General features: G+C 43.2%; 1 protein-coding gene across 1 annotated transcript in view; it reads right to left on the bottom strand.

Moving 5' to 3' along the window:
* itpr1b (inositol 1,4,5-trisphosphate receptor, type 1b) overlaps positions 1-16,458 on the bottom strand; it is a 506,200-nt gene that overhangs the window by 17,707 nt on the left and 472,035 nt on the right. Inside the window, exon 58 of the mRNA XM_043708559.1 lies at positions 2,052-2,213. Coding sequence (XP_043564494.1) covers positions 2,052-2,213 — 162 coding nt within the window. The remainder of the gene's footprint in view (positions 1-2,051; positions 2,214-16,458) is intronic.

Here is a 16,458-nt window from a genome sequence, read left to right as displayed (position 1 = left end):
CTTTCCTCTCAAATGAATTTTGTTGTATACGTACATTTTTAACAAATAAAAAAATGGTGAGGAAAACTGAGCAGAGTTACCACGACAGAAATGATTTATAAAGGAAGTGATCTCCAGATCAGAGATCAGAGGAGCACCAGCATTGAACTGATGTGAACAGATACCAGACCTCAGTGCGAAAGGCCCTCAATCTGCTGAAATTTCAGTTGGCTGTCTTTGGCCGAGCACTTCTTGTGGAAAGCCCTTTCAGCCCTTACTGGTTTCACTGTGTCTCTTTATCCAGAATCAGAAGGTCATCATAGTTCAAGGCCCACATTGCAGGATGTGAGCACATTGAGACTTCTAGGTCAATGCATACGGTAATGAAAGAGATGCCATCTTTCCCTGGGATGTTAACCCAAGGCCACACTTACGCATTTTGGCGGTTGAGCAAGACCCCAAAAGGACTACAGTAGCTGAAGGGTTCCTTGCTATCCTGGTCAAGACTTGCCTCTGACTTGAGACACTCCTTTCGTGTGTGGCTTGAAAGGGAACAACATTACTGCCTCAGGCTGCCCCCTCACCCTGACTTGGAAATATTTCTCGCCGTTCCTTTACTGTCGCTGGGTCAAAATCCCAGAACTCACTAACAGCACTTCCACCATATGGACTGCAGCAGTTCAAGGAGGCAGCTCAACATCACATTGCAAAGGGCAACTAGCAAGGGGTAATAAACGTTGCTCCAATCAGCAAAACCCACATCCCATGCATGAATATAAAAAACGCATTTTCCCAATAGTGAACCTTCAATCATATCTCAGAACCGCTTTAATGAGGGATATACAGTAAAGGGAACAAAAGTGGAAGGTTCGGCCCTTGCACGTTGTCACACTAAAACTAGACCTTCATCAAAGCCAGATAGCTCACATTGGAAAGCTGCAGCTCAGCATTTCATCTTACATCTCTACAGCGAGCATATTATTGATTTCTTGGTTAATTGAATGAGGACCAGATGAGGCAACCCAACTGGGGGCTGTCCTTCTTTGTCTTAAGGCAAAGTGAGAGAACAAGTGAGCGTGAGGGAGGGAGGGAGGGAGAGAGAGAGAGAGAAAGACCACGAGAGAGAGCGCACGATAGAGACAGAGAGAGAAAAAGCACACGAGAAACATGAGCGGGAACGAGTGTGACAGAGAGAGAGAGAGAGAGAGAGAGAGAGATTTAATATCCCACTCAATAGTGATGTTGGAATCAAGGAGGTTGCTAGGTTGATCACAGATGATCCTAAGCCATGGAAGATTAGAGGTTCAGTCAACGAATTGCTGCCTGAATAGCTGCTGTCGCAGTGAGAACCCACCATACTAAGACAATATTCAGTTTTCAATTTTCCAGTTAGGACACTACGGCTAGAAGAGGACAATGAATTTCAAGGAGAAAGATTTTGGAACCATGTCAATGATAACATTTTCTAAACTAATAGCTTGACCAGGAGATGGTTGGGGATGAACTGCAGTAATCTGGAGATACTTCGAAATTTGGTTTCATACCTTTTAGGGCAGAGAAGGTTAAGGGGAGATTCAACAAAGGCGTTTAACATCATGAAGGGACTTTACCGAGCAAGGAAGGGGAAATTCTTGTTGCTGGTAAGGAGGTTTGCATCTAGAGGACACAGATTTAAAGGCCATTAGCAAAAAACAGAAACCGATGAGATGGGAAAATAGAAAGGGTGATGCAAGGTCATCTTCATAAGGGAACTAGATAAAGAAATGAAATCATTTTGTCGGGGTGGAGGTGAAGAGGTGGGGACTTGGACAGTTTGATAGCTTAAATAAACTAACACTGGCAGATGGACAAAACCCTCTCTGTGTGATCTAAGATTTGTTTGTCTAGCACAGAAATGGCAACTGTAACGACAAGCAAATGAACCAATAAACAATTAACAATCCATTCAATCGCTCACTGGAGACGGAGGTTTCCAATAGGTCTGAATGGCATCCCTTTAGCATCATGAGGTTGGTTGGTGTATTACTTACTGAGAACGTACACTTGGAAACACAAGGCACTGTCTTTCTTACCTGCTCTTTTAACTCCGACAGTTGGCCAGATAAGTTGGTGACCAACTTCATCGTAGACTCCAGCTTTTCCTGTAGATTTCGCAACTCATTTTGCTCTCCTTCAGCATCGCTGCTAACCAATGACATGGCACGCATACGTGGAAACCAGTCCAGGTTCCGCTCCTAAAATGGAAAGAAGCCACAGTCAACCTGCCTGGTTTAAAATTTAAAACTAACCCTGGCTGTCAACTGTCATTCAGCATCACAAGAGGCATTCACCATGGTTACATCTCGAGCAGATGCCACTTGTTAACCAATCAACTGCTCTCCTCTCGTGAAGTATAAATGTTGGTTTTCCCTTGAATTTGTATTATTGAAAATTGTCCTGAGTGTGCAAGATCAAAATCTTTGACAAAAAATGTGTTTGTTTACAGTCATACTGACTGTTTTATGTTCATTAAGGGTCAATTGGTTAAGTGCTGTATATATAACAAGGAACAAGTAAAACTCAATGTGGTTAAGGTTGTGACATGAGAGCCAGGATAGAATTCTGATTAGAAAAGCATATAACCTGACTCTGTCATACCAACATTTAACCCCTGATGATTTACCTTTATTAGCTGTTTCTAAGACAAAGATCGAATACTAAGCAGTTTGTATTTCAAAATATGAATTGGATTACTGTTTGTTTAAACAAATGGCTGAATCTAAATATAAAGTCTCGACAGCGAAAGTTTTCCTTGTAAGTTTATGACCTGCAAGAGAATAAAGTGTGTACTCAGGTTACTTCTTTATCAATAAGAAAGCAGAAACAATCTTGGCATTTTCACCAGCACTTAAAACGTACAAGTTCTTTTTGTCCCCAGAACTGGAGCCCAGTGTGGAACCAGTTAGAAATTTTTGCAAATTTTAAACTTCCATGGATAAAATTCATAAAAAAGTATATTTTAGTAAACTACTCAGGAAACTTGGTCTGACTTTGACAAATGTGGAAAGAGATGGTCCCATTGAAGAATTCATGATGGAATACAGTAGGTCTTGTGCAAGACCACAGAAATTCCAGATGGAAATTCTCCGCTCTCGGTCGGCATTTAAGTCATAATTGGCACAGCTTAATAAAAAAGTTAGATAGACAATTTTGACGAGAGTTAAACATGTGGACAACGACATTGCCAGAACAAATGTCGGAAGCAGTGAAAACGCTCCTCGGTAAGCATTTCTTTCAGACGGTCACGCAATGGGGAATTTGGCAAAATGCAACGTTAAAGGTCATTGAGACCATCTAGACACAGGGAGTAAACAACAACATGAAAGGAGAACGAAGAGAAATTAAGAGACAAAGTCTGCAAACAATTCTGAGGCAGCAAAGAAAATTGTAGACTTACAAGAAAAGGCTGAACCTCAGAAATGCCATGTGTATGGTCAATCACTGCTTTAGGTGTGATTTATTGCACCACAAACTGTCCAAAACAGTATAATGCAGTATTTAAAACCAAACAGGCAACACGATTTGGAGGAAGATGGTGGCGTTATAAATCAAGGGAACCACATTGGTCACAAGAAATTCCAACCCGATGATGAATCTGTTGATTGCAGAACTGTTCAACTGCACAATGTTAGACAGGAGATGCACTTTCACCTCTAGAACAGACTGCCTACAATGTTACCTAGACTGAACTGTAAAGGTTGGAACAAAGTTAAGGAATTTGAGAGTTCCACCAGTTTCAGATATGGGGATAATAACACACTAAAATCTTTAAAAAGAGTAGCTAGAATCAATCATTTAACTAGCGTGAATGTAATATCCAATAAAATGCGGCTTTATTAGTGTACTGATTAAAAACATGCAGATGGAATTGGTTTTGGAAAACAACAAAGCTATGGTGTTTGAAAAATCCATGAATTCACAATTTACACAGTCAGACCTTTTGGCATTCCTTTATTGGGACATACCCTCTCTAGCAATGTGCATAGCTGACTTACAAAAGGTTTTAGTAAAGGGTGCAGAACGAAAGGATGAAGAATACAATTAGTTTAAAGAAGCGATAAGTGAAAGATGTGAGAATTTGTAAAGAATGCCAAGGGACATTGTCATGGCGCAAATATATCTGCCTTTAGCAAGGGCTTTCAGCAGGTGATGGCTATGGATTTAAACTTATGGGATAAAGAAAAAAAAAACAAAAGTTTCATTTTACCTTCGATGAATCTGGCAACCGGATATAGTCAGTCAACAATAACACTCAGTACAGGTAAGAAAATAATAGCGGATAAGGTAATGGAAAAGTGGATAGGACTGAAGTTGGGCCATTGGAAACATTTCTCACTGAAAATTGGGACGGGGGGTTTTGAATTTTCTAATGGTGAATTTAGAGATATACATACAAATGTGAACATAATGGTTATGAATAGGTCAGCAAACAGCCCTTTTAGCATGTGAGGGAAAAAAACACAGCAATAAATGAAATGATTAAAAAAAAAAGTTTGGCAAGACGAGTCAACCCGTAAATTATCGTTGACAGTAGCGTGGCCGTCTGTGCTAAGAATTCTCAGCAGATGGTCAGAGGATATCATCCCGATCAGTTAGTTTTTGGTAGGAATCCTAAAGTTTCTCCATTAAAGAATGATTAGACTCCGACTTGGAATGGGCCAAAATTAGCTCCACTTTCTCTCCCCCTCCCCGGCGACATTTGAATGCACTTTCCTGCTGGGGAAAAGGATTTAAATAAAGACAGAGGAGCATTGGCTGAGCCTCATTACATAATCTTAGGCCATCGGCCAGTTTCAGTCAGGGAAATATGATTTATTATAAGAGTGAGGGGCTTAAACGTGGAGAGCACTGGAAAATGTTACTAGCCAAATGCAGAAGAACAATCATTGTACAGCAGGGAACTGGACTGTTTGGGTACACTCTTGAAGATTGCTGGGTATGGATAACAAATGTGCAGATTTTAAAAGCAGTTGCAGAACATAATGAGGAACGATGCACCTCTCATACTCAAAATGCTGCACAGTTATGAAAATCAAATTGCCAGAGTCAACAGTTTTTCTGATGATGATGGTGGTATGCAGAAGAATAATCATTGTACAGCAGGGAACTGGACTGTTTGGGTACACTCTTGAAGATTGCTGGGTATGGATAACAAATGTGCAGATTTTAAAAGCAGTTGCAGAAAATAATGAGGAACGATGCACCTCTCATACTCAAAATGTTGCACAGTTATGAAAATCAAATTGCCAGAGTCAACAGGTTTTCTGATGATGATGGTGGTCAATGTGAGGCCATTGGCCCTAAAGGAGAAAGTGAGGTCTGCAGATGCTGGAGATCAGAGCTGAAAATGTGTTGCTGGAAAAGCGCAGCAGGTCAGGCAGCATCCAGGGAACAGGAGAATCGACGTTTCGGGCATAAGCCTTCCTGATGAAGGGCTTGTGTCCAAAACGTCGCTTCTCCTGTTCCCTGGATGCTGCCTGACCTGCTGCGCTTTTCCAGCAACACATTTTCAGCATTGGTCCTAAAGGACAACTGCTAAAAGTGACTATGAAAGCCAAATATTTCGCAGAATTGGCTAGTTAAATGGAGAAAAGTGACCATTGTAAGTAAGAAAAGGAAGGCGACTGGTTAACAAGATCTGGCTCAAGATAGGCCCAAGGATTGGAAACATGAAGTACTGAAATGGAAGGCAAGAGAAAAGAGTGTAAAACTCACAATGGCTCTGGGAGCAAGGATGTCTTAGAAAGAGCTCACCAACTGTTGAGAGAAATCCTACTAATCAGTGCAGAAAGAGACAGATGGAAGGACAGTGAGTATTGATTAATAAGGTCAGGGAATATAGCACAGACCAGGAATGTCACCAGAAACTCTCACCCATACTTCAGGAAGGCTGAGTGACCATACACATACCAGAAGGCAAGCCAATAAACAGATGCCAAACAATACCAAATGCAAAGCTGGAGATTTTTGGTGTCCACAGCGGCGCAAGATAGGGGACAACCAATCCAATCACATAACTGGGTATGCACAGAAAAGATGCCTCCTGAGGGCATTTATACAGCTGAATCAAGGCTTGTGGTACAAAGCTCAGAACAATAAAAAAAACAGGGATCTAGGGTACAAGATATCACCCATGGCAGGAAAAGCAATTTTGTAGAATCTCATGGTTTGTTACCAATACTTGGAAATGTAGATCAGCTGCATTTCTCAAGAGATCAGCTCAAAAAGGGAAGTATTTCCAAAGAGGCACCAAATGTAGTGGAGGTAGAAGGATGTGATACCTCCAGGGTTTGATCCTTCTCAGTAAGGTCTTTCTTTTGAAAAACTGACTATCTCCAGTTGAAAGCAGACTTGCCATGTCTTACTAGCATTATGGGGGTGGGAGCAGTGGATTTGAAAACATGGTCATTGATTGGCATAAAGCAGAATTTAAAATTGGAAATCTGTCTTTTGGGGCTTTTAACTGTATGAGATTAGAAATCAGCCAGTATGGATCAACCAATGGCAGCACATTGGTCCGTGGTTAGCACTGCTGCCACACAGCACCAGGGACCTGGGTTCAATTCCTGCCTCGGGTGACTATGTGGAGTTTGCATGTTCTCCCCATGTCTGCGTGGGTTTCCTCCGGGTGCTCAGGCTTCCTCACACTATCCAAAGATGCGCGGTCAGGTAAATTGGCCATGCTAAAGTTGCTCATAGTGTTAGGTGCATTAGTTGGGGTGGGGGGGGGCGGGAATAGGTCTGGTGAGTGGGTTGGTGTGGACTTGTTGGGCCAAAGGGCCTGTTTCCATACTGTATGGAATCTAATCTAATTTACTGCTTTTCAATAGTTATCGCATGTAGAGAATACTAGCCCCACTGCAAAATAGCACTTCACAGAAAGCTGCATTGGCTTCCAAAACAGCAATAGGTGAATTGCGAAGTCTAGCTGAATTGGCTGTGACCCAAAATGAGACCAGATGCTTGTTTGGAATTCATGAGTTGAGAACGCCTATAAAAAAAAACCCAAAATGGAAGACATTATTTGAGAGAACAAAATGCTTAAAAAAAATTCAAAATACAGCAGTGCGTTTTGAAATTTCCATCATTAGGAGATGCCAGGAATATCAAACATTTTGTTTCTGACACAAGTCTCTGTGATGGGTTGAGTGCTGAAGGGGTTATAATTTTGCCGTTGGGAAAAGGAAGTTAATTGGAAGAGGAAGAGGAATCAGCAGAAACTCTCCCTCTTGGTGAGGTGGTACGCATTGGTTTTCTTAGTGAAAATACTGGGAGAAATTCTAATAAGGGATTCAGTAGCAATCCCCAGAGTGTTACATCGATAAGAAGTAATGACAGGATAATGTACATTCAGCAAAACAAGTGAATGAGAAACACCCAAGGATCGATATTGTAGTGTTAAAACAGATACTGGATACCAGCAAAATCTCCACATTGAAATGGGTGGATAGGAGAAGTCACCTATTGGATTACCTTATCAAGAAATACTGGAAAATGGAAAGCTAGCATGCACAAAAATGGCTAGAATACAATACGTTGTCATTATATATTTTTAGTTTTGTTTTTCATTATTATCGCACAAAGCAAGAGGAATCTGTTACCATCCAATAGGGTCTGGCAGGGATGCCTGAAACTAAGTGGAACTAGAGAACTGGTGATAATTCATTGTTAATTAAGGGCTAACTGGGTGAACATGACTGGATGTGTATTTTAAAAATTATATATATAAAAAGAAATATGCTATATTATATATGGTTACTTTAATCAATCTGTGCAGACATGTTGTTGAATACCTCCAGGCAGATTGGACTCAAACTCAGATCTCCTGACACAGAGGTAGGGATACTACCACCGTATCACACAAGCCGATAAACGTATGGGGAACAAGTAATCAACGCTGTTGAATTTTTATGATGTGAGCGCTGAAATAAGATTCTGACTAGAAAAGCGTGTGTCTCGGCTCTGACCAACACTTAACTTCTGGTGCTTTAAAAATAGGTCATTGCAATACCGGTACATGATAAAAGGATTCTTTTTTCCTCTCGCAAAACAATTACCTTAACCCCACAGAAGGGTGTGGCCTTCACTTCCAAGTCAGCCACCACTCTGACTTGAACCTGAATTGTTGCTGGATCAAAGCTGGGAGACTCCCTAAACTGTGGGGAGCGACTTCACTGCATGGACAGCAGCAGTCCAAGTCGCTCGCTCACCACCATCACATTGTCAAGGACAGCTCGGCCTGAACCATAAATACCGGTTTCAGCTACATCCTGAAAAATGAATTTAGAAGCAAGCTCCTATTTCTAATAAAAGCCTGCACAGAATTCACAGGTTAGATAATCAGGAATATACGAATGGAAACAGAATCAATTACATGCTCAGACAAAAACCACACTAGATATCCAGTGACCGGTAAGTGTTTCTTTGTCCCCCCCCAAAAAAACTTGGAAAAGTCAGCAACTTGGAACCTGCTCTGTGCCATCAGTTCAAAGCCTCCTGCAGTCTAGTTCAATCTGCCAAAACAGGAAGGCATACTTAAGCAAAATTTTAAATTTGCAGCAAACGTTTCAATGTGAAACTTAGATTGTAGTTAATTAATTAGACATTAAGCAAGGCAAAGAAAATTTCAAGAATCATTCACTGAATCTTTCAATGATTTTCATTGACCAGTTCTTACAGACTGCAATTCATACACGAGAGAAAGGGTTAATAGAAAGGAAAGAGGAGGTCAGAGGAGGACGGAACAAGAGGAAAGGAGGAATGGATGAAAGCATTTGGATTGTGTCATTGTTATTTGATTACAGTTCATATGAGGACATATAGTCATATTATATGGGAGCATTTAATATGCCAGACAAATTCAAACTTGCAAATTATATCAGTTGAGCAACAGGTTTGACTACATTCTGATGATCCGATTTCTGAGGACATAGATCAGGAAGAGGATTCTCCACATAATTTTAGATACTCTGACAATGTGTACAGTTTATCATTTCTGCGCCCTTAGATAGAAATTCAGGATGTCTTGTGATGCAGTGAGCAGTGCCTCTACCCTCTGAACCAGAAGTTCTATGGTTGAGTCCCACCCGAGGTTTTCATGGCCATAGAAAGTGCATTCACAACACAGCCAAAGGGGTGAAACCTCAACAAGCAAGTTCTACCAGTGCACATACCGGTAGTGGGAAATATTCCTGGGAAGCTGTGTGATGCAAAGAAATTGGCACCTTTACTATCACAAGCCATAGCTCGAGATGACAACATGCAAGTAAAAGTGCACAGTTCCACAGTAACCTGGACATCCCGAGTGAGTCATACACATTGCTACTGATAAGAAATTAGCATCAGTCTTCCTTTCTTTCCATTCTCCTAAACCAGTGGACCCCTTCACTGCAGTAAAAATGAACAGCCTTTCTGTAACTTTATGCCTAAGAGATCACTATTCATCCAAGTCCACATAAGTTTCTAATGGCTTAATACTGTGCATCCATTCCAAATCAGAGATGGTTTTATTGCATGCAAGGAGGACAAGCAGTCTTGCAATACGGAGCAGAATTAAAAAAAAAGAGATTCAAAATGGCATGTAAAGTAATTGGGTAGGCTTGATTTCTTGGGACGCAAGGACAAAGTTCAGAACTCCTGCCTGCAGATTCATACAACAAGGGGAGGCAGCGTCTAAGTCTGAAATGGTACTAGGACACTAGGATGAGGACCAAAGGGACTGAAGGTGTAGATGGTGGCTGTAAAAATGAGGGAGGAGTGTTATCAGCAATTCCCTAAATTAACCTCTGGTGCATTTCTAGCTGAAAACTGAAAACATTGGCAATGGTGCTTAAGGGGTGGAGTATTGGGGGTGTGGAGGGAGGTGGGTGGGGGACGGGACACTGACGGTAGGCATGTGGCATCCCCATACTAAAACAGTTTTTGCATCATTTTTTCCTTCCTCTCTGTCAACAGTCTCTGGCCCTCAATGATGCTGGTAGGTGTACAGCCACAAACCTCTTTCTGCAGCCCAGTCCCCAGATGACAAATGGCTTGTGCTGAGCAGTTCCAATAGAAGAGACCAATCAAGCCTGCCACGCCTCTAGCAATAAACTGGGCTGCAGTCTGTTTGAGAGACTTTACATTTCAATGGTAATGGCCATGGATTGAGAGAGGGATCAAAGTTAGTTTCGAATGGTCAGAGAAGTGATGCCTGACATGTCAGGATTGATTCACTCCCCATGAGCTTTGGGCATGATACTGTAACATGGTACAGAATAGTGTAAGTGAACTGCAGTGATTCAAGGTAGCTGCCCCCCCATCACCTTTGCAATGGCAACTAGGGTTGACAACAGAAAGGGTGCAGAGGAGATTTACCAGGATGCTGCCTGGACTGGAGGGCATGCCTTATGAAGAAAGGTCGAGGGAGCTAGGGTTTTTCCTGATGGAGCGAAGAAGGATGAGAAGTGACTTGATAGAGGTGTACAAGATGATGAAAGGCATAAGTAGAGTAGACGGCCAGAGACATTTTCCCAGGACGGAAATGGCTATCATGAGGGGGCATAATTTTTAGGTGACTGGAGGAAGGTTTAGGGGAGATGTCAGAGGTAGGTTCTTTACACAGAGTGGTGGGTGCGTGGAATGCAGTGCCAACAGTGGTAGTAGTTTCAGATACATTAGGGACATTTAAGCAACTCTTGGATAGACACATGAATGATAACAAAATGAAGGGAACATAGGGTAGTCTGATCTTAGAGTAGCATTAGATGTCAGCACAACATTGAGAGCTGAAGGGCCTGTGTTGTGCTGTACTCTTGTGCTCTAATAAATGCTGACCCAGCCACTGAAGCCCACCTCCCATTAATGACCTGAAAAACTGATGATTCTTCCCTTTTGAGAAACAACCTGAATATAATGGACCAAATATCCTGATGGGGTTGCTGCAGAGAGCCTCCTCTACCACTCTTCCCCCACCCTCATGACTTCCACCTGCCTCCATCCCTCCATTACTCCCCTGGCATCCAGCAATGATACAAAGCCTTGAGTGGGGTGTCAGACTGGCAGAAGTTACTGCCTTGCCAGGGGTGCTGGCATGCCATAAAACTCCCAGCCTCCAACCCACTAGCAGCTTTCGGATCCCAGGGTAGGCCCATCAGTTTCCAGTTAAGTGCCTGAATGGCGTGTAATTCAGTGGGCCCGGTGTTAAAAGGTGAAACTCTCATTAGATGGCCTTGGGCTCATGACAATTCCCATCATGCACTTGGGACTGGGAAACATACATTACAACAGGAGTGACCTGTTACTGATTACTGAGATGGGTTAATGTGCTACTAACTGCATTGTTTCAGCAAATTGTCAAAGGATACTTGTGTGAATATACTTCTTTCAAAGAAACAGCCTTCAAAAGGACCTTTCCCTCTAAACTGTTTTAATAAAACTGGAAAACAAAAAGATAAAATCCCAAAACGTGACAGTCCACTGTATTCCAGGTCAGAAAGTGTGGCCTAGGAACTCATTGCTAACAGCAGCTTGCAATAAGACAAGCATTTGGCACCGGGATGTTTACATTTCCAAGAATCGAGAAGAAAAGCTTTCTTATCACCACAATCCTGCAGCGACGGGTGCTCTCCAGATTGTAAGCAGTTTTCACAGAGGTACACACAAGATCATAGGAATGTGATCAGCAGCAGGGGTGGCCAATCCAGACTGCTCTGTCACTCAATAAGATTTGTCTGGTTCACACCCTTAACTCCAATTTCTTGCCCGACTCCATAAAACCTACCTCCCTTAGAGATGAAATGTCAACGTCAACCCAACCTACTGCTCAGTGAGCTCAGTAAAGCATTCTGTGCTTGCCCAATATTGAGGAGCTTGAAAACACACTGCCCAACAAGTTGTGGCAAGTAGTGGGGGGTATGAATTCCCTGCTTCCCTATGAAACAGCACTGTTCTCCTATCAATTGAAATCAATAGATTCAAAATGCGAGGGAGGACCTGCTCCAATGTGCTACTGGACACTTACGTGGAATTCAAACCTAGAGGTGGTTGGTGGGAGATGCAATGGGAGGAAGGCAATGGATCAGTGTACAAGGTGCACTGTGGATCGATGGCAAAACAAAAAAAATGTTTAGCTTTATAAATCGTAATCTTGAGCTATCACTGCTGTCTGTATCTCAGATTCAAGATGCTGTCAGGTTTGCAGCTACAGGGGAGAAGCTGAATAGGCTGGGGCTGTTTTCCCTGGAGTATCGGAGGCGGAGCGGTGACCTTACACAGGTTTATACAATCATTAGGGGCATGGATAGGATAAGTAGACAAGGTCTTATCCCTGGGGTGGGGGAGCCCAGTACCAGACAGCATACGTTTAGGGTGAGAGGGGAAAGATAGTTAGGGACCAAAGGGGCAACGTCTTCACGCAGAGGGCGGTACCTGTATGGAATGAGCTGCCAGAGGAAGTGGTGGAGCCTGTAAACAACAACATTTAAAAGGCATCTGATGGGTACATGAATAGGAAGGGTTTAAGAGGGATATGGGCCAAGTGCTGGCAAATGGGACTAGATCAGTTTGGGATATCTGGTTGGCACGGACGAGTTGAATCGAAGTAACTGTTTCCGTTCTGTACATCTCTGGGTCATTCCTCATGGAGGTACTGCACAGGAGACCAAGCCCCACTATTCTTGGAATCAAAGGACGAAAGACTTGCTGGTCAGCTTAATCAGGGTTGCGTAAATAATATTGTTGTCACCAATAGCTCCAGCAGTTACAAGGTGATAAAAGGAAAAAGAGCTGGACATTGAAGTAAAGCTAGAAATTATATGGAGTTACACTGAGCATTTAGGTCTGAGCCAATACTTAAGCTAGTTATGCTTCACTGAGGGAGTAGAAACAAAGCCCCACTATTACCAGTCTTGTCACAAAAATTAAAGATTTATCAACGTATGCAAAATTCCCCAATTTACCTGTTATTTTAGACCTTGGTTAACAGAAGACTCATACCAGGTTTCTGTACTTAAAACTGACGATTTATTGCATATACATAGTTGTTTACCTGTAGCTGAGGCCTAGAAACTGACAATACATGCCTGTAATAGTCAAAACTCTAACCACCTTACCTACTCCACCCTGATATGGATGGACCCAGATAACAGAATTGGTGTTGTGTTGAGGGAAAAACCGGGAAGGCTGTTAATGAACCTTGTCCACAGGATGCATTGAGATGATGGCTTTGGCTCTCTAGCACTTGCTGCTACTCGATCCATCTTCAGGGACTTTCACTCACTTGCAGGAGGCACAGAGTCCCTGGCTCACAGCCTCCAAAGGTTCTGACATTTTGGTTAAAAGTCATAGCTTCCAGCAACTGTGGAGGGAAAGTAAGCTGATTTTCTTCAGAGTCAATGACACGAGATCCGTTCTAGAGGTCCAAAGGCTTCTGGTTATGTCGGTCACAAACAAGCTGTTCAGCTACCAGGAAGCCAATCACGTTGCTGTTGCCTGGCAGAAGGCCTTTGTCATCAATAACTGGTCACCACTTCACAGATCAATCAGCTATTTGCTTGCCAAACCTCACTTTGTACACACCTTACTGCCAGCTCTTCTGCAATTATACTCCCCCCTCTTGTTATACAAACAACAATGCAAAGAATACTCACTTTTCCCATTTCAGTCTACAAACAAAAATACAGGAACACACAAACATAAGGTCTTCACAATCAATACTGCTCATGACAAGATTCTTTCAGTGAGCTTAATTAATAATATCTTGAATATGAAAGTGGAAAGGCATTAGGACTAGATCAGATACCTGCAGATGCATTAAATGCAGATGGTGAAACAGTAGTTGAGGTGGTGAAAGAGTTCATGAGACATGGACAACAGGTGAATGAACTATAATCAGAGATGCTCTCAATACCAAAAGATGGCTTCAAAAATATAGGAACACCATCATGCAAATACTACCTGACATTATCAGGCAAAAAAAAAAATCAGCCTTTATGTAACAAGAGAACTGGCAAGAGCCAGTTTGATTTCATTCCTGAAAAGTGTGCTAGGCTTCTCCTCAGCAATCTCACGGAGAAATTGAAAACAAGAGGCCCAGCTACGGTTTATTTTTATAGATGCTGTCAAAGTCTTTGAGACTGTCTTGCACAACGGTCAATGGAAGGCATGAATAGACTTTGGAGTAGCTAAATATCATAGGTGAAAAGTGTGGCACTGCAAAAGCACAGCATCCGAGAAGCAGGAGAATTGATGTTTCAGGCATAAGCCCTTCATCAAGAATCCTGGGGGGCAATGGGGGTGGAGGTGAGAGATAAATAGGAGGGTGGGGCTAGGAGGGAAGTTGGCTGGGAAGGAGATAGGTAGATGCAGGTGGGGAGTGATGGTGATAGGTTGGAGGGAAGTGGATAGGTGGGAAGGAAGATGGACAGGTGGGACAGTTCAAGAGGGTGGTGCTGAGTTGGAGGATTGGACATGGGATGAGGTGGGGGAGGGGAGATGAGGAAATTTGTGAAATTGACATTGATTCAGTGTGGTTAGAGGGTCCCAAGGTGCTCTTCCTCCAGGTGTCAGGTGGCTTGGATTTGGTGGTGGAGGTGGCTCAGGACTTGCATGCCCTTAGCAGAGTGGGAGGGGGAGTTGAAGTGGTTGGCCACAGGGCAGTGGGATTGTTTGGTGCTTGTCCCCCAGAGACATTCCCCAAAGCGTTACCCAAGTTGGCATCCCGTCTCCCAAAAGTAGAGGAGACCGTACCGAGAGTAACAGACACAGGTGAAGAAGTGTTTGGATGTGCAGGGAAATCTCTGCTGGATGAGGAAGGCTTCTTTGGGGCCTTGAATGGAGATGAGCAGGGAGGTGTGGGCACAGGTTTTACATCTCTTGGGGTGGCAAAGGAAAGGTGCCAGGAGGGGATGGTGGTTTTGTGGAGGGTGGTGGGGGGGGACGCGTGGACCTAACAAGGGAGTCGCGAAGGGAATGGTTTCTGCGGAATGCTGATAAGGGTGGGGAGGGAAATCTCTCTCTGATGGAGTCTCCAGCTTATCGTAAACATTACTGATGAAGGGCTTATGCCCGAAATGTTGATTCTCTGCTCCTGGAAAACCTGTGTTTTCCAGCACCACATTTTTTGACTCTGATTTCCAGCATCTGCAGCCCTGACTGTCTGCTTGTAGCCAAATATCATGGGCGGCTAAACAAGAGCTTTAGAAAAATATTTCAGGAGTTAGGAGTTAAGAGTTGGTGACAGACACTCCAACCAAATTCAGTTCCAGAAGAGAGGCAGGGGTGCCTTCTAATGCTGTAGGAGGCAAAGTAATAAGGTTGGTGCAGAAAGAGTTACCAGAGAGATGTACTTTCCATCATAAAAGGTTGCAGCATATGGAATTTCAGGTCGACACGCTGAGTCTACACATCACTAGAACAAAGGCAGAGGCTGAAAGTACAGTCTGTCTTCTGAACTGAATAATAGTCAAGGTAAGTCCAACATTATGCTTCTAAATAGAATAGTCAAGGTCAGGAGCACCAAGGTAGAGGCAGTGGGCCATTTCAAGCACCTTAGCTTGACGATAAAAATCTCAAAAAGTTATATGGTAGAGTGAAATCCACATGAAAGCTGGCTACAGCAAAATGTAAGGTAGAAGTGGTTACTGCAAATGCTGGAGATTAGAGGCAAGATTAGAGTGGTGCTGGTAAAGCACAGCAGGTCAGGCTGCATCCGAGGAGCAGGACAATTGACGTTTCAGGCAAAAACCCTTCTTCATTCCTGATGAAGGGCTTTGGCCCGAAACGTCGATTGTCCTGTTCCTTGGATGCTGCCTGACTTTTTTTTAGATTAGATTAGATTACATTACAGTGTGGAAACAGGCCCTTCAGCCCAACAAGTCCACACCGACCCGCCGAAGCGCAACCCACCCATACCCCTAACATGTACCCCTTTTTACCTCACACAATGGGTAATTTAGCATGGCCAATTCACCTGCACATCTTTGGAATGTGGGAGGAAACCGGAGCACCCGGGAGGAAACCCACACAGACACGGGGAGAACGTGCAAACTCCACACAGTCAGTCGCCTGAGTCGGGAATTGAACCCCGGTCTCTGGCGCTGTGAGGCAACAGTGCTAACCACTGTGCCACCGTGCCGCCCACCAGCTTTTCCAGCACCACTCTAATCTAGGCTCTACAGCAAAATGCAAGTCCAGCGACTCAAGTATTATCTGGATGTCTGAAAGGAAGCTGAAAAGATGTCTAATCCAGTTATTAGTGTAGCATATTACAGTCCGGGGTACAGGAATTGGATCCTGAGGAAGAGGATGAGAGGAGGAGAACAGCTTTTGAAATGTACATTAGATGCAGATGCTCAGAATCAGATGGGTGGACAAAAAAAAAAAAGAGTGTGGGTGAGATCAAGAATAGATGTTCAGGAATCAAAAGGGCTTCCTATGTACAAGTGCAGAGACATTGGAAAC

Source organism: Chiloscyllium plagiosum, chromosome 18, assembly GCF_004010195.1.
Source record: "Chiloscyllium plagiosum isolate BGI_BamShark_2017 chromosome 18, ASM401019v2, whole genome shotgun sequence".
Taxonomy (NCBI): Eukaryota; Metazoa; Chordata; class Chondrichthyes; order Orectolobiformes; family Hemiscylliidae; genus Chiloscyllium; species Chiloscyllium plagiosum.
Note: the sequence above shows the minus strand (reverse complement) of the source record. Positions and strands in the feature narration are given on the sequence as shown.